This window comes from Musa acuminata, chromosome BXJ2-10 (genome assembly GCF_036884655.1).
Source record: "Musa acuminata AAA Group cultivar baxijiao chromosome BXJ2-10, Cavendish_Baxijiao_AAA, whole genome shotgun sequence".
NCBI classification, from domain to species: Eukaryota; Viridiplantae; Streptophyta; class Magnoliopsida; order Zingiberales; family Musaceae; genus Musa; species Musa acuminata.
The window spans coordinates 29,017,727-29,040,190 of NC_088347.1; the positions used below are offsets into that span (position 1 = coordinate 29,017,727).

At 37.7% G+C, this 22,464-nt stretch overlaps 3 protein-coding genes across 4 annotated transcripts; all 3 read right to left on the reverse strand.

Moving 5' to 3' along the window:
• Positions 1 to 778: 778 nt before the first annotated feature.
• On the reverse strand, positions 779 to 10,125 carry LOC103968481 (nuclear transport factor 2). Of its 2 annotated transcripts, none has more exons than XM_009381718.3 (9): positions 9,802 to 10,125; positions 9,580 to 9,717; positions 9,174 to 9,456; positions 8,515 to 8,738; positions 7,534 to 7,705; positions 7,319 to 7,440; positions 7,150 to 7,215; positions 1,670 to 1,736; positions 779 to 1,294 (listed from the first exon to the last, which is right to left on the reverse strand). In XM_009381718.3, exons 1-9 carry the CDS (start codon positions 9,850 to 9,852, stop codon positions 1,029 to 1,031), a joined length of 1,389 nt encoding a protein of 462 aa, XP_009379993.2. In that variant the 5' UTR covers positions 9,853 to 10,125; the 3' UTR covers positions 779 to 1,028. The 2 variants fall into 2 exon arrangements, with proteins under 2 accessions (XP_009379993.2, XP_009379994.2); XM_009381719.3 differs by having other exon boundaries at positions 9,204 to 9,456; positions 9,802 to 10,124.
• A 3,311-nt stretch (positions 10,126 to 13,436) lies between these two features.
• LOC135624973 (galacturonosyltransferase 8-like) lies at positions 13,437 to 16,188 on the reverse strand. The gene is made up of 2 exons (XM_065129144.1): positions 14,684 to 16,188; positions 13,437 to 13,864 (listed from the first exon to the last, which is right to left on the reverse strand). The coding sequence occupies exons 1-2, from the start codon at positions 16,079 to 16,081 to the stop codon at positions 13,589 to 13,591; spliced, it is 1,674 nt and encodes a 557-aa protein (XP_064985216.1). The 5' UTR covers positions 16,082 to 16,188; the 3' UTR covers positions 13,437 to 13,588.
• A 423-nt stretch (positions 16,189 to 16,611) lies between these two features.
• LOC103968483 (15-cis-zeta-carotene isomerase, chloroplastic) lies at positions 16,612 to 19,853 on the reverse strand. The gene is made up of 4 exons (XM_009381721.3): positions 19,323 to 19,853; positions 17,630 to 17,776; positions 17,297 to 17,506; positions 16,612 to 17,162 (listed from the first exon to the last, which is right to left on the reverse strand). Exons 1-4 carry the CDS (start codon positions 19,749 to 19,751, stop codon positions 16,827 to 16,829), a joined length of 1,122 nt encoding a protein of 373 aa, XP_009379996.2. The 5' UTR covers positions 19,752 to 19,853; the 3' UTR covers positions 16,612 to 16,826.
• Positions 19,854 to 22,464: the final 2,611 nt, after the last annotated feature.

A 22,464-nucleotide genomic window follows, 5' to 3' on the forward strand; every position in this document is an offset into this window, starting at 1 on the left:
CAGACTTTGACAATGTAGAGGCATCATCAATGTGATGTCCGTCACTATTTCGACGAGGTTACAAGAGACTTTCGACACTTCCACGAAAACAAACATGGATACATCATGCATGCTTCCCCAACTAGCACAATTTTTTTTTTCTTTCCAAAAAGGGTTATTACGATTTGGAAAATCTACATAAGGAACTATGCAAATCAATGTGCAAACAAGAAGACAAAGATTCCTCCCACATAATTGTTGATTTAGTTATCTTGGCTTTAAGAACAGCAACTCATTTAGCTGCTTAGGCAAGAACCTCACACCATACAACAACACATAGATCTGTTCAACGTCTAGCACAACTATTAATCGGATTGCAGCGAGTTCTACTTTTCTTCTTATATTATGGAATCAATGCAAATAATGTAAAGATTTTCTTTCTTTTCATATATCACTTGGGCACATCTGATCCGCATGAGACTGAGTGCATGCATCTTCGTAGAGACTAAAGGATACGGAACACATGAGATTGAATCCTCAACGCAAGAAACATAGACCCCAACCACCAAACGGAACCAGCTTACCTCATTTGTGTGAGAAATCTGAAGTCTTCTGCAGTAAAATCGTCACACCATCCCGAGCAAGTAGAAAACACTGCAATATTACATCCAGCTGCAACAATTTCAAGCATTTTCCAATTGATTTCAATCACCTGTTCGGATGTGCCAAAAGAAAAATTAAAGAGAACAAAAAATATTACATCATCAAGACCGAGGATAATTAAAAAAAAAAAACTATATCAAGTGCAATCTAAACAACATTTTCACGGCATTCATATTCTACACAGTTACTAATGAAAATTTGTACCATGCATTGCCGCTAGCAATCATAGTATGCAAAAAACCAAAACAAAACCTCTCATTCAAAGCTCTTGAATCATTGCTAAAACAACAGGAAAGAAAATTACTGATTTAGGTATATATTCTAACCAGCGTCAAGACCAACAACCGATAAGCTTGAAACTAAAATCTCAATGCACCCCCTTCCGTTCAGTTTTTGGCAGGTGCACTAATGCCTGACGAGCCAGTATGGCTTCCACGACCGCCGCTTGGTCCCATATGATCAACCCTCTGGTATCCGACTTCGGTTCCACGATTTGAATATCCTCCCCTACCACCACCTCTGCCTCCGAAATCAGGTCTGGTGTTGAAATCCCCTCTACCAAAGCCCCTTCCACCACCATAGTTACCACGTCCTCTCCCATCATTGCGGAATCCAGCCCCTCTACCGGGTGCAAATCTTCCTCTGTTACCAACTGCAGAAATCAAATTTATAATTAGATAATCCAGGCAGAGACATCTATTTAGCTGAAAAATCAAAACGTGTGGCCACGTCTATCAGTGACTCCTCATAAAATTTAACAGGTGACATGAAGCAACATAATCTGGTCCAGATAATTCTCATGTTCAGCTTACGATGCCATAATGATATCCTACAATAAGGTGGTACAGTTCATTTGAGTAGATGAATTGCTTAATGTGCTTATGGAGACAAACAAAATTTAAAGAAATAAATCCATTTGTGTAACCTTACAAGTGAAGGAAAGAAAACAATTTAAAATGTGGAATAATGTAAAAGTAAATATCCATGCAAAGGTCTAGAATAGAGAGTTTATCTAGCTAGCACTTGCCTCGTGAACCAGTAGCTCGCTTTTCCTCAACATAAGCTGGGCGACCTCCTATCATTATAGGTGAGGCCTGCAGTTTGAAAGAAACTCATCATAAAAATTGCTTTTCCAAACTTGAAGAAGCAGGAAAGTAAATTCTTATTCTAACTAACCAGCTTCCATCAATTTCAAGTATTCATTTTGTACTTGGAATTGAAGATATACAACAAATAAATATGGATCTGACAGTACCATTTCATAGTCCCAACATGTATATGGGTTGAACAAACAAAAATACAATGCATAGAAGTTGTATCATTATATGCACGGACGCACACGCACATGTGCACACACACACACGTACGTATATATACCTATATGTGTGTGTGTGTGTGTGTGTGTGTGGATAGAACTTGGAAAATAATTTAATATAATCTCTGAGATCTGTTTTCATACATAATTGAAGCCAGGTAAAGTTATACAAGAGTGTATCTGCATCCTTTCCTCAGTTACTTGTTGGCAACCTATCAGATAAACGTGGAGCTCACATTGGTATCCATCTTGAATCCAAATTGATTCTATATCAATCATAGATCTGATATGTATCTATGTTAATACAAACATATATGATTACTCCATTTAGAATCCATCTAATATCAGTTTGATATGAAAAATAACTATTCCAATAGCTGGCCCATTTCACCACAAGATACAGATAACGGTGCAAATCAAAGGATATTGCAGAATTAGCAACAGATACAACAGTATTCACAATTATATTACATCCGCTTCTAACCCAATTCTCTAACTAGTGTAAACCAAAATGGATCCAAAAAACATGGTGCAACCAACCATGCACCAAATCACCTACTGAATAATCCGATGAACCTAAAATTCTGTTCTTTCATCATACATCAGCATATGGTTTTTCATACCATAAGACCAGATTCATTAAGAAAAACAGAAAAAAGATTTTTGCCTCTACCTAGCTGGGTCCGGAAAGGAAAAGGAAAAAAAAAAAGCTCCACAGCTGCCATTAATGTTTGTTTTGCTCAATAGCAAAAAAAGTTCGATGTAGCCAACCTCGAATAGTTAGGGCATTACAGCTGGCATGTCTTGGTAAATTTGATGTTGAGGATTATGTAGCAAGTAGATTGTATATACTGAGGATGCCTGTATGGAAGGATAAGACCAGAAACTAATGGCAGCTAACCCTATGATTAGCCTAATATACACTTCCATAAGTTCCAGAAAATAGGTCTATACTCTTTCTCTGGAAGACCCTTGAAATTACGTTTTTATATTCTGGCCAATTTGTGGTCATCTCCTGATCTTAGTTGTTATTTCATCATGTAATGTTATAAAGGTGCCCCAAAGTCAAAAGAAATTGATAAGAAAAGCAGCAGATGGTCTCTCAAGAAAGCACAAACTAAAAGATTAATCAAACTTTAACCTTGTCTTCAGAATACAGCAGGTCCATCGGCTTTCTAATCTGAACTTCTTACAAAGATACGACAAATACAAGGTAATTTTGCTCACACCAAAAATGGCTCATGAATTTTACCTCAGCAAACCTTACTCATAGTCTTTTACCACCGAAGATTCATGTCTTTTTTCTTTTAAAAACCTGTACTCTTCAAATTCCTATTCTATTTTTTAAGTTCTGTAAGAGAATCTCATTGTGGGATATTCCCACAAAACTTTTTTTTTCAATCGCTTACTCTAGCAATTAAATATCGTGTGTCAACTCATACCAGTCCCCTCTTGGAACAATATGGTATGTCGCTGCAGTATATTATATTGTAGAATCCATAGAATTTACTGTCATACTCTTCAGTGTTACCAAAGTGGTAGCAAATGTTGCTACATAGGTGCATCTCTTTTTAGGAAACAAAAAGAAAGAAAACCAAATGATATACCATGGTCTATCATCTAAATTTCAAATTCTTTAGTATGTCGCCAAAAAAATATAACAGTTTAAGCTGAAGCTTTGAATGTCCAATTTTCCAATATGAAGTATAAATAAGATCCACAATGATCCAGAAAGAAACGTTAACTATGTTGTTCAATTTCTATAAACCGACAGAGACCAATGTCCACTACCTATCCTTATTAAACAATTATGAATTTTTAACATCCTATGAAGGTTAGAGATTTTTCTCACCACTTTGTTTGTGAAGTTCAATCTACATCTATAATGAATGACATATAGGCCATAGGTGGGTGATGTACGGATAGAACTTGTGGACTTATACATGACACTCATAATACATGATGAATCACTATACATGTAAAATTCACATACCAAATAACCTAGCAAGGGGTACAAAGAGAAGATGCTATTTTGCAAAAAATAATGACCCAACTTAATTTCTATATTGCCATTTATTCAGAATATACCATATGAAAGATGAAAAGAAAACCATACTGATTAACAATCAGAAGGGAAGTAATGTGGTCATGCACACAACAATTAGCTGGCAGGCGAAGACAAAAACTTAACAAAGAACCAAGAAGCATTATATGTGAGATGGTTAGGAACACCATAATTCAGTAAGAGCAAAGGAGAAACGTAAAAACAATTCTAAATAAACTCTATCTATGCATATGCAGAAAGAAAACCATATAAAAGACCAAATAATTCCTAGCTTCCTCAAGAAGTGACTGCTAAATTGGTGAAGAAGCTCATAATTCAAGTGAAATATACACAAAAGTTGTGAAATCAACTAAATCTGCCATGTAAATTAGCAAAGTCAGTTAGCAAGAACACTTAACAAGAAGGTTTATTTCTACAATTTTAGCCTGCTTGACTTGTATTTGATGTGCAGAAGAAGAAATCAATCTTTGAAAATGTAAGCACTTCCAATAGCCCAGCAAAGTCCAAGAAAGTGATATCAGTCTTCCTTGCTTAGTAACACAATCTTCATTCATATCTCAATTAAATACTTCCGTAGTATTAATATTCAAGTACTAGCGAGCTAGCCTAAATATAAATTTAATTCTACAACTACAAAACAGGATGCTAATGACTTGAGGTTTCCCACCATATGGAATACCCTTACTATGATTAAGTCATTGTCATGGTTTCAAACCTAGATAAAATAAACATATATTGCAGCTATATGCAATTTGTTGAAAATCAATTTAATTTACTTATAGGAATAATTGACTATTAAAACTAGATAAACCCAGCAACTCAGTATTTTGTATCAGTTTTGGTTGTCATATTGACTACAACATAATCATCTACGATAACAGAAACCTAGTTCCCAATCTTTTCATGACACATACTAACTACCGAAAAAACTAAAGATAATCAAGCTGATAAAAAGTCGTTTTTCCTATTAATGATGACATAAGATTAAAAAAACATTTGGCACTTCCAAGTCTAAACTGACAGCTCATGCGACACCAAAAGTATTCAGTATTGCTGCAACATAGATTACAGTGCATGCAATATTACGTCAACCAGTAACACTTGGCTCATTATTTCATAGTCCTCCAATCTATGAAGTTCATCATATGAAACATAAGAATTGTTAAGCAACAAAAAAAAGCTTTAAAGGCACTCTTTAAACAGGCAACACATAAGAATCTTAAGCACCCATAGGATTCCAGGTGATCACCCAGCACAAACAAAAGATCCAGCCGTCTATTCAAAATTATGCTCCTACCTTCTTTGTTCCCAAAGATATTATCTGTCAGATGTTACGACAAAATTACTCAAACCTTCCTTCTCAGTTATCTCAGCTCTACCTAAGTTATTCTAAGGTCAATGCAGTTTGAGCTGTGAATGATCAATTTAGTTCTTTCGAATAGAGGTGGTGTAACAATCTAGGCAACCATCTTTCTCAAAGCTGCTAGCAAACTACCACTACCTTTAGGATCAGAAAACCATGTTACACACCTTGAGTGTCACGACCCGGGCCCGATGGGCTAACTAGCCTATCAACTTTGTTTGAGCTTGACGTCCTCGTTAAGGCCCAGCCTATCAACTTTATTTGGTCTAAATCACTAACCAAAATGCTTAAGCTGAAGTTGACAGTAGTACACTTATCATACCTATATATGTCAATCTTAGTCCTGCCCACTTTCGATGTGGGACTAATCATGAGTGTTACAATATCCCCCACTCAAAGCTTGACATCCTCGTCAAGGCCCAGCATAGCCCAGATCAAACTCTAGTATGGTGCATGTGAGAGGTAGCCTAGTGGTGGCTCCACGTCGTGACGAGTCATCTGGCTCCATCCATGGGTAACCCTTTCTTACTCAAGCCACCTCACCATGCCCAAATACTAGATTGACTCTGATACCAAATGTCACGACCCGGGCCTGATGAGCTAACTAGTCTATCAACTTCGTTTGGTCTAAACCACTAATCAAAATGCTTAAACTGAAGTTGATAGTAGTACACTCATTAGACCTATATAAGCCAATCTTGGATCTGCCCACTTCCGATGTGGAACTAATCAGGGGCGTTACATTGAGCATCAAAAGGCTGAACAACCAGGTGATGTATGCTGGATAAAAGCACCAATAAGCACCACAATCCACAGATCCCAAAAAATGGAGTCATTAGGGAGCTAAAGCAAAACATTTGGTTGCAAGAAACTAAAAGGCCACTGTGAAAAGTTGTACATATATATTCTAAAAACATAACAATGCCATAGACCATAGTGAATGAGCACAAGAGAAAGAAAGACAGAAGAGTCAAGAAGAAACCAATTCAAAAGTATTAATGAACACAAAGAAACCAAATGAGAGCTCTAAACCTCTAATAAAATGCACCGTGCAGATCATAAGGACAACAAATGTTCGCAAGAAGATTAAAAAAAACAAGGAAAATTGTATCACATGAGTTGACTGCATTCAGCAAATACAAATAGAACCTTTCAACCTCATTAATGAGACATAACCAAATGAGGTTGTCAAGTAATAATGATGCCAAGTATCTTATTCCACTAAGTCAAGCACTCGTAGCTAGGGTGGTCAATGTACCTCAATAACATAATTATCAACCTGAATACAATCCAATTCTTTGGATGATAATACGAACCATTAAGTTGTTGGGTTCAGCATAGATCCATAACGTAAGTAATATTTTGTCATATTAGGTATGGCTGTAAATCCATATACAGAAACCAAAAAACACAATAAGTTAACATTGATATATACTAATCTAGTTAAAAAATTTAACTGACATGATTCTTGTTTAAAACGTTTGATTGGCATGTGATACAAGATACAGATGAGCTCATCCATAGCTAAAATGGTGTTTGATGTTTGATTGTTGTGATGTATATAGACTATGTGAATGTGGAGTGTAATCCAAGGTCAATTTTAGAGTCTACATCCAACTCAATATCTAACATATTCGATATGGACTAATTCAGCCATTACTGGATTGAGATTTGGATCTCGCATGAATCCAACCCAATGACACCCTAAAGTAGTTCAAGCAACATGCAGCAAATAAATAAAATAGAAATTGATGACAGATTCACCTCTATTGCGCTTTGAGCAGCGTTAGCCACCTCAAACTCCACAAATCCAAAACAGAAACCTTGCAACTGCAGATAATTCAAAAACATTCTTCTTAATGTACTGAAAATTAGAAAAAAAATGGTAGGGATATTAAAATTAGGTTTCAAAGGACAGGAAACAGAAAAGAACCTTGTGGCTTCTAACTTGTATGCCATCAGGCTTGATAGCACCAAATTTCCTGAACTCCTCTTCAAGTTGAGCAGGTGTTGCATCCAAAGGCAAATTTTTAACATATATGGAATAGCCATCAGCTGAAACAAAGCATATAAAGGATGACATTCAGGATCCAAAGTTACAATGAAGTTGATAGATAAAAATCTAGCTTGATACAAGACCATTATTACCTTCTGCATCTTGAGTATAATTGCTGTCGACAGTGGTAGAACAGGACGTAGGCATATCAGATGCTGGTCCTGCTGGAGGTGCAGGGAGTACCTGAGGTTCTGCCTTAATTGATGATGGCTTAGGAGGAGCACGTGTTGGAGGTGATACAGAAGCATTATTCATGTCTTTCACCTGCATCCATGATCCAACAAGATGTTCTTACAACTAAATCCTTCTAATAGAGTCCTGTTAATTGCACAGGAATTATTGTCGTTTTGAAGGTCAGTTGAACTGGTAGAAAATAACATTACATATATCTACAATAAACTGTGGCCAAAACACTGGACTAAAATCATATATTTGAGGACTTCTCAGTCACGATGTCTCATTTTCAGATGAAAACTAGATTCATTGCTCCAAATGTAAATATGTAAGTCCCAAAATAGAGAACTACAAAAGGTCCAAATGATCAAATTTCAACTCATAATGCTGATGATACTTGGTGTTAAATCATATGCTCATGGAGAAAGGAAGAAGGAAAAAATGAATGTTGCACCACTGACTTGGGTGCGAGGTGCACAGTCACCTATATGTTATAAGCATGCAGGTGATATCAAGTTTCATATCATAAAGAGTGGTCATTTAACCAAAAAGGCATCAAGTTTGTGTTACTGTCATCAATATGTGGTGCTAAAACAGTACTTAAAAAAAGTACATTGCCAATTAGCTTTTAGATAAACTGACCAACAGATTGCTTGCTAAAAAAAATTGCAATGTTTCATAGAAATATGTATATATTAAGTCCATTTAATAAACTTTACTAACTAGTGGGAATACACTAGAATGATGACAGGTAGAACTCTAAGTAGTCTTGTAGAAGAAAAAATGGTAAAGAAAGAACTTTTACCGTTTTATTCCTTAAAATTAGACACTTAACGTTTAGTTGGTGATCAGCCGAATATTAGATAAATGACTATTATTGTCATATGTTTGACACTTACTATTGAAGCATATGACTTCTTTGGCATCTCTTCTTGGGCAGTGGCGACATTTGATTCAGAATTGTTTGGAACTTCATCAATCACCACACCTGTCGATTCTTCCTCTTCCACAACCTCCCCATTGTCTGAAGGATTATAGATTTCCTCCTCATTTACCTCCTCATCTTCAACTTGAGATGAAGTTGTTTGGTCCAGATCATGCTGGCCTTGTTCTGAAGGTAAATCTGTGAGTAAAAAGAAATAAACTTTGAGAATTTCCATATAAAACAAATGAAAATTTTGACAATCAAACTTTAAGGTATTTAGGAAAGATGAGAAAAGAAATATTTTTATCATAAGCAACTAGGTATCACTTGAATGGGGGATAAGATGAGAGAAAATCATTTAAGATTGTATGGACATATGTTTATGAAACCTCCGAATACAGTAGTCAAAAGAGGTAAAATAATTAATGTTTGTGATACGAGAAAAGAATAAAAGAAGATGTAAAAAGATCTTAATAGAAACTATAAATAAAGATTTAAGTACTCTGAATTTAACTAAACATATGACTTCTTACATATTTCAATGACGACAAAAACTTCATGAAACCAACACCAAATAGTTATGAATTACTGTTTTGTTATTGTTGTAAGTTTTAAGGTATTTAAAAGAAGAACCTTGCTTTGGAGCATGAGGTGCAACAGTACCATTTGCCAAGCCCTGCTGTGCCTGCTGGTGATTGACCTCTTCAACAAATCTAAATATGTCATTCAATACATAGTAACCCTTGTCCTGCAGTGCAAGAAAGAAGGACTGCGTGAAGTCCCTCTTAACATTGTCCTCCCCCGTAAGGTGCCCCGTCACAAGCACTGTCACCCCACCGCCAAGAGATTCCTGGGCATCCACCGTCTTTGTCTCCGCTCTGACAAAGCCCATGGACAATATCTTTGCATTGATCGCCTACATCCCATGTATTATTCAATTTAACGCAAGAAGTTTCTCATCCAACATGAAATCTATTGGCGGAAATATTCCAACTTTCTTAAAGATATGCAAAAAACAATTAGGGTTTTGTGTACTAACGTCGGTGGTGGTCACCGAGCTCATGGCGCCATGGGCATCCGGCCGGCCGAGCTTGCTGCCTTCCTGGTAGAACCGGTAAACCAGCTCCGGTGACTGCTGGAGGATATGATAGTACTGCTGAACAAAGGCGTTCCCCACCTGAACCACCAACCCTCCAAGTTAGAGAGAAGATCAAGGCAAGACCAGAGTAACAACTTCTCGAAAAAGAGGCGAATCCACAACCACTTGAGCCGAAAGCGGAGATCTGTCGACGCTCGACGGCTGGGCGGCCATTGTCGCAGCGGGCTAGCTCAAGGGAGGCCAAGCGAAACCCTACAACTGGATCCCAAGTCTGCTGACCAGCGGGATCAACGAATCGAAGACGATCTGTCGAAAAAGGCCGTCGTCTGAAGAATGATATGCAGCCGATTGGAGAGGAGGGTAGGAATTGCCCTTGCTTGGCGGCTGCTCTCTCCTTGGGGATCCTTTCAAGGGCTTCGAGCTTCGGAGAGCGGATTTATTTTAATGTAATCCGATTCCTCGACTCATTTCCACTCAATATTATGCTCTCTTTGAAGGCGAGGATTCGCTCGTGTTATATTACGTCGGTCCCCTCCAAGACATGCATTCTGTGGGTTGCGGTACGGTGTCTCGCGAGCGGACGGACGCACACTGGGCGGAGATCTTGAGTTTGAGCCATTGAATTGGATCAGAGATCGATCGGCCGTTGGATCATCAGATTTATCAGCTCTTTCGTTATAAAGGCAAGATGCAAATGAAGACCGCGTGCCGCGGGACTAAAAGATCACAACCGTGTGCAAAGCACGTTCAGACATTCCCACTAGAGAGTGTGTCTTGGATCTAACAAGGTTTCTTTAGTGACATAAGTATTTGGAAAAAGCAATTTTAGATCAAGAAATCCTAATTTTCAGTATATATATCACACGAGGCTCTTTCATAAACATAAAAGATGACACACTTATGACCGCCAAACTCACCAACTCGATGAGATAGCACAGTAGTTTGACACCAACTATTGCACTCGTCTAAAGAAAGAACAGAGAGAATGGATGAGTGAAGAATGCACAGGAACATACTTCAACACACGAGGTAAGATCAATACCAGAAATGCAATTTCCATAAAATCATGCTTGCAGTTTTTCTGAAATTGAAAAGGAATTTTTTACAGGTTTCAAAGAACGAAATCATAACCATAAAGTTTAATTCACCTCAGAATCTCGCATATAACTATAAGCCCAGGTAGAAACCTGTTCGAGAAATCCTAAAGGCTTAGTAGAATAAGGTGCTCAAAACAGCAAATATGAAAGCTTCAGGAAGCCACTTGCTCCTGTATGACAAAAAAAAGGTAATTATAATTGGATAAAGAAGGAAACATTAAGGAAATACCATGGCATAAACCCTCCGATTCAAAGTCCGGGGAGGAAATTCTTTTTCAGTATTGTCCCTTCATTTCACTAAAAATGAAGCCTCTGCCACAGAACCAAATTGCCAAAGTTTTGAAGAATTTGGATTGACAAATCTATGATTCAATAGCATACATCCTTCTGATTTGAAGAAGCTTCAAACAGTCTGCAACCTTTGTTTCATAAAAGACAAGAGTCATGATGCTACATTAGCTTATATGGGAAATAGTCATCAAGATTACCACTACCTAAGCAGCAAAATAGCTGGTTGGGCACTTGAAAAAAAGATGTAATCAGCAATGTGTAAATTCTGATTGGTAAACATTCAGCATCAAGAATAACCCAGGGCCTATTTTATTTGATGCAAACCTATCTCTATCATTTAACAACTTGAAACAAAATTTGAAGGTATCAACTAGCTTAGTTAGTAAAACCTTGACATTATACCGCAAGATCCTGGACTCAAATCCCGCATTTGCCACTTACCCTTTGAAGAAAAAAAAAACATCAACAAAATCTTCTGTCAGCTAGCAATCTGGGACTACATTGAAAAGAGTGTATAGCACAGCAACTCACCATACTCATGCTGAGTAATTATAACTTAATTTGCCTTCCCTGTAACTCCTATCACAACTTTCTTATTTAAGATCAAATTTCATTAAGTATGGATTCCAAGATCCTAGTTGTACCACCACCTAAACTGTCTCTTCATATAGTGCCTTTTTATTCCTAGACCAGCTGAGTGGATACAAATAGTATATCAGCCCTCTGCTATCACATACCTGATCCCCTTCTAATCAGTGGAGTCAGCCTTAATTGTTGGCCCTTGAGACACATTTACGAGCTCAATGAAAGATGTCCCTCGCAAACCAGAAGATTTAAGATGTTATATCATATATGTTAATCACAAACAGGCATATCACTGGGCTCAGCTGCACCAAATTTGAGTACTAACCTTTTCTCCAAAAAGCCCAGTTGACAAAGACAAATATCAAACTATACCTGCAACCCTATCTGTGAAAACATAAGCACACAAGTTGCATCCTCGATTGAGTCTAAGGGTGTCTCCCAATAATTGATGACTTATGGATAAAGAATTGATGTTACTTAATGTACTCCCAGAGCGCTCAACACCAGCAAAAAAAATGGCAACCTCTCCCTCACTTGCTGGTAGGGCAAATCATGCTGTATATCTGTGAAAAAAAGGTAAGCGAGAGCAACATGTGGTTTTAAATCTAAACTAATCTAATATGATGGCCATGAACTGCTATAGTACCATGAACAAAACATGCTAAATATTTGCTAGGGTTAAAGACAACTTTTCTAAATTCTTAGATACAGATTCATGCCATCTTTTTTTCTATAATAAATCCTTGCCTTATATTGACAATCTCAGAGTGCAAGTCATCTCCATCTTTCTACAAAACCAAATATTTTTGCACAACTTATTTTTTCTGCAACATCCCAAAGGAGCTCGATTGATGTATACATCCAACTCTAAACCAACCAGCCTCATCTTTGAAAAAGTTGAACTAGCTAAAGCATGCTCTTATAGTGACTAAACACAAAGATCTATAACTCTTCAAATGTTCCAAGGTTTCCAATTTACTCCTAGGCACAACAATATCAATCAAGAATTCAGAAAAACACAGGCAACATAACAAGCAAAGTGCTAACACAGATTGCATATCAAGCACTACAAGAATAAACAATTACATGAATAGTTCTCTCTCTGAAATTTATGGTTCCACCTATGGTTTCCGATATGTTCAATTTGTTCCAATATATGATTCTATTTACGATTCACTAATGATGTTTAACAAGTAATGTATAAGCATAACACATGAAAAAAGTTGTGGATAAGATACAAGTGCAAATACCACCACATCACTATATTAACAAGACAGCAAAAAATATTAGAACATAGGAAATTAACTATCTTTGATTTTGTTTAGCTCTTTTTTATTTGATAACCAAAACAAACTATGAAAGAAAAATAAGATGCACTTTTAGAGTGTTAACCTAACATTTACTACTATACAATCAAGTTTTCATCATTTTTAACTGGTCATGTCACTAGGTTCTCAGTTATTACAAGATAAATAGATGCAAGATCAAAATTTTCCGACCAAACATAACTTGAAAACAATTAATTAAAGGATCAACAAGAAAAAGACAATGTTGATGCCCATAGATCATGTTGGTAAGAGAATCCCAATTATAATACCATATTGCCAAAAATGTATAAATACAAAAACTAAAAGCATCAGCAAAAGGTTTACATCAATGTTTCATGGATGAGATATAAAAAATTTCTCACTGAAAAAAGTTGACACATCCCTTTTTGCAAGATATTACAATGGTATAAGATCCATTTCAACAGTCCCACCAGTTATAAACCGATTCTCTGAAAGATTAAACTAAAAGAAAGAGTATAGAGCATCACAGGAATAAGAAGAAAGAAGAAATCAAGAAGATAACTAAATCATGGCCAAGAAGCAAACACAGGGGAATTCAAAATGCCTTCTTGTTCTGCATAATATCTAAACTTATCATTCATCTGCAAAATATACCCTTACAGACAAACATAGGTTGGCAGTTCTCAACTATGCTGCAAAATTGCACTGACGGACAAACTCCAAATCATAGTCCACATATTTTGTCCACAAATGTCGGAATTGGTTCATGGCAATATCAAGCCAAGGTTTCATATTCCCGTTAAAATGCACAACAGCAGCATTCTTGATCTCCTCCATGCTTATACTTGGATTATATCCGAGTCCAAGCACATGCCAGGACTTGTCCAATGGTTTTGTGGTAGAGTAAAATGTGATTAGACCTGGTGGAAGAGTTCCTAGTTTCCACAATGTTCGATTCTCATTCTGCAACAAGAACAAGTGCTTCCATATCAGACACTAAAGGTAACTGAATAATATGAGTTAAAGATTGTGAAACAAACAAGATACCTAGATATCTTTCTTCCTAGTACATCTAAATGGTAGAGTAATAATAAACACTTCCTGTTGCATTTATCCAAAACATAATTTTACATATGGAAGGCACAAATCACATCATAGAATCACAGCATCCAGGTCTCCTTTAAACATGTTCATATCATCTAGACAATTATATCATTTTATTCTCTATCAGAAAATAACAACTAATTGTTCTTAAATGAAAATATTTTTTATGTTATTTTTTCTAGTAACTCCACGCACATCAATAATCATACTTTTTGTGTACGATATTTCTTAATTGTCCAATGATTTGGCCCATTAAGCATACTGATCTGATATATGTCTCATAAAACCTTTCTTTTAATCTAAGAGGAAAAAGTAGATTTTCCATCCAAACATCACATTTACAGAAATAGATATGTCAACAAGACACTAATGGGAAATCTACTGAATATCTAATCAAGCATATTCCTTCTCATGCTAATTTCAAATACAAACTTAACCCTCAAGAAGTGACTTTTGGTATGCATTTATTTCTAGCTAACAGGAAGAACTTCATATGGAAATTAAACTTTTTAGACTACTTTTGTTCCCCATTGTTTGCATGATTGTACATGCTAGATTTAGCTTCCAGTTGCAAGAAGATATAATTTTGCAAAGGAGACACAATACATGCTAATTTTAGCTTTCAGTTACCAAAGAGATAATTTTATAAAGGAAACAATAAAGAATATAGCAACTTACCAGATTCTGCCAGTAATGGTACTGCTCAGTGCACTTCTCTTTCCTCCATGCATCAAGATCAAAGAAATTCATCCCGTATGCCCACCCACATGCATTAGGGTTGAACTTCTCCTTGATAAGTGGGTGCGAGAAATTCATATACTGTGTATACCGGTGAAATGACCCAAAGCACGTCTCAACTGCTCCATTCACTTTCCCATCCATATCAATTTTCCATAGTGCTGTGAGATCCCGTTGCACCACCACATCATCATCCAAGAACAGAATTCTGTGGAGCTTTGGGTACATCTCAGGCAAGTAAAACCTCAGATGGTTTAGCATTGACAGATACTTGGGGTTCCTAAACTTCATGTTAGTGGTGTCCTTGGTGGCATTCTCTAGCTTGTTCTCAAAATAGAACCTCTGGAGGTTCGCAGACTCGAGCTGCCGGAGCACTGGCACATAAGAAGAGTTGAGGAACTTATAATCCTCCACGGCCTTGACTTCGATGTGTGCTCCAGAGTAATCTTTCATACGAAACATAACCTGCATTGCCCCCAGGTTCATCCGATCTGTAACCACGTGAAAGACATGCTTCCAGGGCTCACGGGCGTTGCGGACAGCAGAGTTCACCACGACGGACGCTGCGAGGACATTGTCTGAGAAGATGGCATAATGGTAGAGCTTCGGGTCTTCCAGCTCCGGTGGAGGCGTCGGGGGATCAACGTAGCGATCCGTATGGGCGATCCTCTCCTCCATGAGGCGCATGGCAAGGCAATGGAGGCTCTTGGGGATGGACTTGGCGGCAATGAGGGACGAGAAAGCGCCGGCCTTCTTAGCCTTGGAGAGCTGCTCGTTGACAGCAAAGATGGTATCCTTGAGCTTCTGGATCTTGAGCTGGTTGTCGAAGGACTCCTTGGCATCCGCGATAAGGAGGCGAGCGGCGCGGATGCGGTCCTTGACGCCGCGCTCAAATCCTCGGACGGTTGCTTCGTCCAGTGGGGCGGCGGATTCGAGGAAGGGGCGGTGGGCGGCGAGAAGGAGGGAGAGGTTACGAGCGAGCTCAGCGAAGAGGCGTGCCTGCTTCGAGCTCTCGAGCTTTAGCCGGCGCGCGAACGACGCGTACGCCCCGGCCACAGCGGCATGGTCGCCGACCTGCTTCCGGATCAGCTCCGCCCGCGACCGGAGGGGATCCGATCGGACGGCGAGGACAGATCGCCGCACAAAATGGAGGCCCGAAGAGTACAGATCTGACGGCGGAAGAGACAACAAACCCTCATCCTCCTTCCCGCTCACCTCCGGCGCCGTGTCGGTGACGGAGAGAATCAGAAAGATGATGGCGACGGATACGGCGAGCAAGACGACGAAGAAGCGGCGGATCGCCGCATTGCGGTTAACCTTCGGATTGGGAATCGCCATTTTGGCTAGGGTTTCGAGATAGGATCGAAGAAGAAGAAGAGGAGGAGGAGGAGGAGGAGGAGGAGGAGGAGCGAGCGAGCGAGCGAGACAGAGAAGGGTTTATATTTATTGGTTTAATTCATTTATTACTACGAGCTAAGTAGATCTTCGCGGAGTGTTCATATACGGGTTTAATTAATGTCACAAAGGAAGTGGTAAATAAGATGGTCGTGCGGAACTGACTATGTTAACGTAATTCGGTGACATGAGACTTGGGGAATGGCCTTGGTGGGCAGATGTCCATTAACCGGGCGTCGAAGCTGTGATATTAAGGCGTCCCGCGGAGGATCGTAACGGCAGTGGGGCCGAGCAGGGAAAGAATAATGGACGGTGGACGACAGTTGTGCTTCGCGGCCTAAATCTGGATATGGTCACGCGGTTCGAGACCGTCCTGTCGGTAAATCCGGTTGGACCGGACCGGACCGGCCTTGGCCCTGATGGACCGGATCAGGCTTTTTGATCAACACAAAGGAACACACAATGGTTGTCAATGAATCACAAAGTATCATCTGGATCTGTATGTTTTCCTTTCATTCAACAGAAGTGTTACCCTTCATTCTTTACAACAGAGTTCTTCAACTATATAATGCAATGACTTGAAATTGATTTCTCCCTACACTTTTATCACACCAACAGTGGATTTGGCTTCAACATCACATCTTAGTTGATCATAGAAAATACTATACGGAATGACATTCAGGTGGCTTCACCAGTGAAGTCGAAAACTGGATGCCTGCATAAGTGGATGTGCAAAATATGCACCCAATGTCAAGGCTGTGATTGTTAGATAAGGTAGCCGGAGAAATTCCTTGTAATAATCCTTGGGCAACTTTTGACGTCCATCTAATATTGCTGCGAAAGGGATTACACTTGTTCTACTCTTTAAGACTTCGAAAGTTTGACCATATCGAAGTGTCAGTCGCCTATCGCCATTCCAAACACCAAATATGTGATGAACTATCAGTCCAACGGAGGCGGCCACCGCTACAGAGTTACCGATCCAGAGCGTATGGGCTAAGCACCATATTACCTGTCCAACCATCTTAAGCAATAAAACGAAGGTTAACATCTCAAAGTACAAATATAGAAATTCAACATCCTAATGTAAGCATTATGTTGGATAAGCACCCTCAAAGTTGAGATTTAATCCAGGAATACTTATAGAGGAAAATATACCTGTGGATGCCTGGTGATTCTCATGATTCCTGTTTCCCAGAGATGCAATTTTGGCTTGTCAACAGCTGCAACTTCTAAAAGATTAAAGGTGGATGGGTAAAGAAAGAAAAAGGACATGAATGACGAGAACCACACAAGTTCATGAAGTCCAAAGACACTCTGTAGTTGCCACAATTGAGTACCATCATATCGATGATTGATGAAATAGACCTATAAGAAAACATATTTAAGATGATGAAAATAAGGATAGAAGAATACAAGAAAAAGCAGCAGTTACAAGCGAGAGAATTATTTTATGACTGCCACAATCTGACAAGCTGTTAACGGACTTACAATGGTGCTGACTGCCAAAGGAAGTGAAATCCCTGCAAACAAAACTCGGTAAGCCCGCTCTCCTATGAGTTCTTCACCAGCATCCCGTAGACTTGCCAAACCACTATGGATGATAGCAAAAATGACAATAAGCAACAAAAGTACAACCTGTATAAGCAAAGAAAAAGGGGTCACCATAAGAAATTTCCATTTTATAATGGCCTGGATAAAGAAAAGGTGGCAGGCACTATCTACAACCTAGGAAGAAACAACTATGAAATAAAGGAATCTATTCTTCACCAAGAAATTAAGGAATAAATTAGCAGGGCTTTCTTTCTCAAACATTTCAAACATATCCTGTCTATTAAATCATGTGCTAAGTAATGGTACTCTCTTCCATTGTCTCATTTCCAAGAGACCACTTAGATATCATACAAACCACCAATAGTTCATCATCATTCCCATCAATCCTCTAATTTTAGGTTCATGTTTATTTGTTGTGTGTGCAAGGCTTACTTTAAATATTATACAAGCCACCAATAATTCATTGTGATTCTCATCACTTCTCTAGTTTTAGGTGCATGTTTATATATGTTGCACCTGCAAGACTTACCTTGATATCAATCTGTCTGGCAATCTAAATGCTTGGCTTTAGTACAATATTAGCTCCGCAATGAAATGCAAAGCCCAGAGTATGTAGTTCTTCCCATTTGTCAATTTGTGTATTCTTATGTCTGTCTAAGATGTTCATGAGGCCCAAGGCAATGATCTTCCAAAGTTTCTTAGCTGGACAAATGCTAGATTTTAAGATAAACTCATAACAGAAAGCTTGATCCCGAAAGCAAAGAAAATAAACCAAAAAGTTTGAACATATAGGATCAGTGTTGATATGACACAGAATAAATTTGAACATAAAAACACATGACACCAACTGCAGAAAAAAACTTTCTATAGACAGACCCACTTGAACTGTAATGTTCAGAAATCATGTGAAAACTTCACAGACATTTATAGTGAGATTAAAATTCTAGATCTAATTTGAAAAGAAATCAAGCTAAATTAATGAAAAGAAAATGATTCGATGAGAGGTAGTAATTAAAATGGCCTACGAAGGATTTTACTGGCAGCAGAATGACAAGTCTGTCCAATGACACCTAGATGACTAATTTGAATCCAACTAGAGGACCTTCAAATGAATTAGCTTCAACAGTCTTTGTTGGAGATTGAAAAATTGATGATGACTTCACAATATGTGGATTTGTCATTCTCCCATGAATTATTCAAATTAGCTTTTTACAAGGCCTAAGATTAGGGAACAACCAATTGGTTAAATTTTATATGCTTATGACCTTAAGTCGAACAAGAAGATAAAAATTACCAACTTGAGGAATCCAAAAAAGATAAAGAAAATAATACATAATATTTTCAACCATGTTATTGCCAAAGATGCAATGTATTCTGTGTCACACAACTGCATCATAATTACTTATCATCTACTACCCCCACATAATCTTATCTTTAAATATTTAAATATTTAATATACATAATCTTATTTTTTTTAATATTTAAAAAATTATTTCCCTGACTATCTTTCGAATAAAATAATAAAATAACGAGTTCAAAAGAGGGAAGAAATCTAATAAATTAGAAGAACGCATAGCATAATGCAACTACCAATCCTTAGGCAAGTTAGAAGCTTTTTATCCAAACTCACCTCCGGGCTCGGGGAAAGTCCAGAAACCGCATCGATATATGCCGTGCCGAACCCCGTGGACGGATTAATCCACAGAATATTGAGCGCGACGAGCACGGCGCCTAGTATGGCCGTGAAGTAAGCCCAGGATGATAACTTTTGCTCCCCTAACTCGAACGCCGCCGAGTCCTCGCCGACGCGAGACTCATCGGAAATCGAAGTCTCGGATTCCGCCCCTCCGATTGGAGTCCCTCTGACGTGAGCTCTACCGAAGAGACGAAGGGAATTCGAGGAATTGGTGCCCCAAATGTTGCGGCTTTGGAAGGGTTTTAGGAAGGCGACGGAAGAAGGATAACGGAGCGGGGGAGCCGCGATGTTGTGCGGATAAAGGCAGCGGCGGCCGAGGGGGACGAAAGGAGTTGAGATGGAGAGGAGGAGCGGAGACGCCATTTCCAAGTAGCAAGATGAGAAGGGAGAGAGACTCGAGAGTGATGGAGTCGCGTCCAGTCTGCGGAAGGAGATGAGGAAGGCCTTCTAAAAATAAGAGTTTTGACAGCTAATAAGCGTCATATCATTATATATTAAGAATGACGGCATCTTTGGAATTTGTAATGGAATGTTTGGAGATATATATATATATATATATATATATATATATATATATATATATATATATATATATATATATATATATATATATAAACAAAGGTAGTTAAAAAAATTAATAAGATGATAAAGTTTTTATGTGTAAGTCATACACTTACATGTTTTAGCATTTTGTTTGGCATCATAAAGGCTCCAACAGTCATATATATCAATTTCTTTTATCAATAAGTAGAAAAGATTTAAAATATGTATTTCACCCAAAACTTTAGAAAATTGAAATAAACATATAAACTTATCTTCTTTTTTTTATGCAATTTAAAAGAAACTTTACATGTTAGGTTACCTTTATGAACTAATGGACATGGCCATGATCCTGTAGACCCCAAATTGACCAAAAGGAGCAGCATATTAAATATTAATATACTGTTTTCAGGCTCAGTAAGGACCCTACATCGTGGTCAATAACGTTAGCAACTTCCACCATCACAAAAAGCTAAGAGGCATTTATATTCTTCATGCTTTCCATATGACAGATGATTCAAATCAAACACAGTAAAAATTAATTACATAATCCGTAGATGACATGAACTCAGCACACTTAATTTTGATATAATATTTAATTTTTAATCAATCTCATTGAATCTAAAAGTTTAATAGATGAAACCAACTTATTCATAATAGAAAATATTAGCTAACAACTTAAGCTCCTGGAATTACAGTTTCCATAACCAAAATATTTATCAACTAGCAAGGGAATTTTTTTTTTTGTGCTTGGAAAATCCTAGAGGAGAAAATAACAAAGTTGGCTGGTTAGCAATTGGAAGACAACAGAGGTTGATTTTAGAAAAGAAGACAGAACAAGTAATTCAGTATTTGGATGTGATTTCAGTTTCTGATCTCCCTCTTTCTTCGCTTTCAGAAACCAACTCCTTGTTTCATGTTTGCCGAGTGAACCTGCAGTTTTTCTTCATCAATAGCATCTTATTTCAGTAACATTTTAAATATCTGCACCTTAGGAGATACAAGTAACTTTGAAGGAACTGAATTAGGCATATAATAACTCATGGTTAGGAAAGTATAACTATTTCCAGCAAAGAATTCAATGACTCAAACTCCCTCATTATCAATTTTCCTCTTCCAACTACTTCATGTGAACTGAAATAATTAAAGCATTCAGAAATTTATTACTGAATGAAAAAAAAGAAAAACAGAGGAAAATTGATCTCATTCTTGCTGGACTGATTTGTCAGATTATTAATTTTCATGTTTGTGATTTCATAGCTTCAAAGAGACCGAAAAGTATGCAATGCTTTGAAATTAAACCTACTTTACATGTTGTCAACATACATCACATAAATTGGGTTTGACAAATTAAACCAAGCTTTGAGTCAACAATCCCAAAATATAAATCAATCACCAACCTAGTCCAATGATAAATTTGGCTAGGTGGGTTTTTGATGAGCAATTTTTGTGTTATAGAAATGCACTGCAGAAAGTCTCTATTATACAGATTATATAAAAAGAAATCATAAATGGAGTATACCTAGGAGATGCTCAATCTAAACCCAAAGCCAAAAATTTCAATCATGATCAGCTGATGTTGATCGAAATTTTAACTGCTATATCCAAACGAGAACTCGAGGAACAACTCAACTTTCTCAATGACTCACTAATTATCAGATATTTTCCTACAAAAAAAAAACTAATAATTGAGCAGGACACCATTACAATAATCTTTGTGACATGTTAAGAGTGAAGATTAAGACAAAATAAACTGCTACCGTGACCAATATAGAAGGCACATAATCATTGGATGCTTTATCTTGTGTGTATGTTTTCTCTAGATTTATGTTCTTATGCTGATTCATTTATTTTTCTACCTAGGTTACACATGATTAAAATATGTCAGAAGCTAGATCATAAGCTGTCAAGAAGACACACATAGGCACATGGAGGGAAGGCACCCTCCAGAAGCTGGTCAACAAGATTCCTGCTCTTCAAAAAAGCCTTGCATGGCATGCATACTCACAGAGGATTGTGGGGTCACTAATACTACCAATCTCGTGAGATCCCACATGCAGAGGACAGTACAAATTCGCCTATTTGATATATGAAAAGAAACCCTAAATTACAACAGTTGTCTTAGAAAAAAGATAAGCACCATCTTCGTCTTCTTTTGGAAGGGATGATCCCAGCTCACCATTAACAAGAGGTATTTATTCTGTTCCAGTCTATATATGTATACAATTTAAGACTTCAGAAAGCATAAAGAAAGCTTATGCGCAAGGCACATCCATAACATTCTTCTTAACATCATCATGCCATAGGCACTCAAATTTATAGCAAGAACTACATACTCAAACACAACAGAGTGGTAAGTAAATGATCCCTCAAGTAGCCTTCCATCACATGAGGTATTTATTCTGTTCCAGTCTATGTATGAATGCAATCAAGAAACTTTTGTCTCCATGGGAAAAAGCATAAAGAAAGCTCAAGCACAAGGGACATCCTCAACTTTCTTCTTGACATCATCATGCCATATGCACTCAAATTTATA

Bases quoted from the DNA above. Each gene is read 5' to 3' on its own strand.
- LOC135624973 (XM_065129144.1), bottom strand. From the start codon at position 16,081: ATGGCGATTCCCAATCCGAAGGTTAACCGCAATGCGGCGATCCGCCGC. The intron at 13,865-14,683 runs GTAAGTTGCTAT...TTCTTGTTGCAG, and splicing joins ACCATTACTGGCAGAATCTG to AATGAGAATCGAACATTGTG.
- LOC103968481 (XM_009381718.3), bottom strand. From the start codon at position 9,852: ATGGCCGCCCAGCCGTCGAGCGTCGACAGATCTCCGCTTTCGGCTCAA. The intron at 7,706-8,514 runs GTAAGTGTCAAA...TCATGGATGCAG, and splicing joins AGAAGTCATATGCTTCAATA to GTGAAAGACATGAATAATGC. The intron at 1,295-1,669 runs GCAAGTGCTAGC...TGATTTCTGCAG, and splicing joins GCGAGCTACTGGTTCACGAG to TTGGTAACAGAGGAAGATTT.
- LOC103968483 (XM_009381721.3), bottom strand. From the start codon at position 19,751: ATGGCGTCTCCGCTCCTCCTCTCCATCTCAACTCCTTTCGTCCCCCTC. The intron at 17,777-19,322 runs GTGAGTTTGGAT...TTGCTTATACAG, and splicing joins GACTTTCCCCGAGCCCGGAG to GTTGTACTTTTGTTGCTTAT. The intron at 17,163-17,296 runs GTATATTTTCCT...TTATTGCTTAAG, and splicing joins GAATCACCAGGCATCCACAG to ATGGTTGGACAGGTAATATG.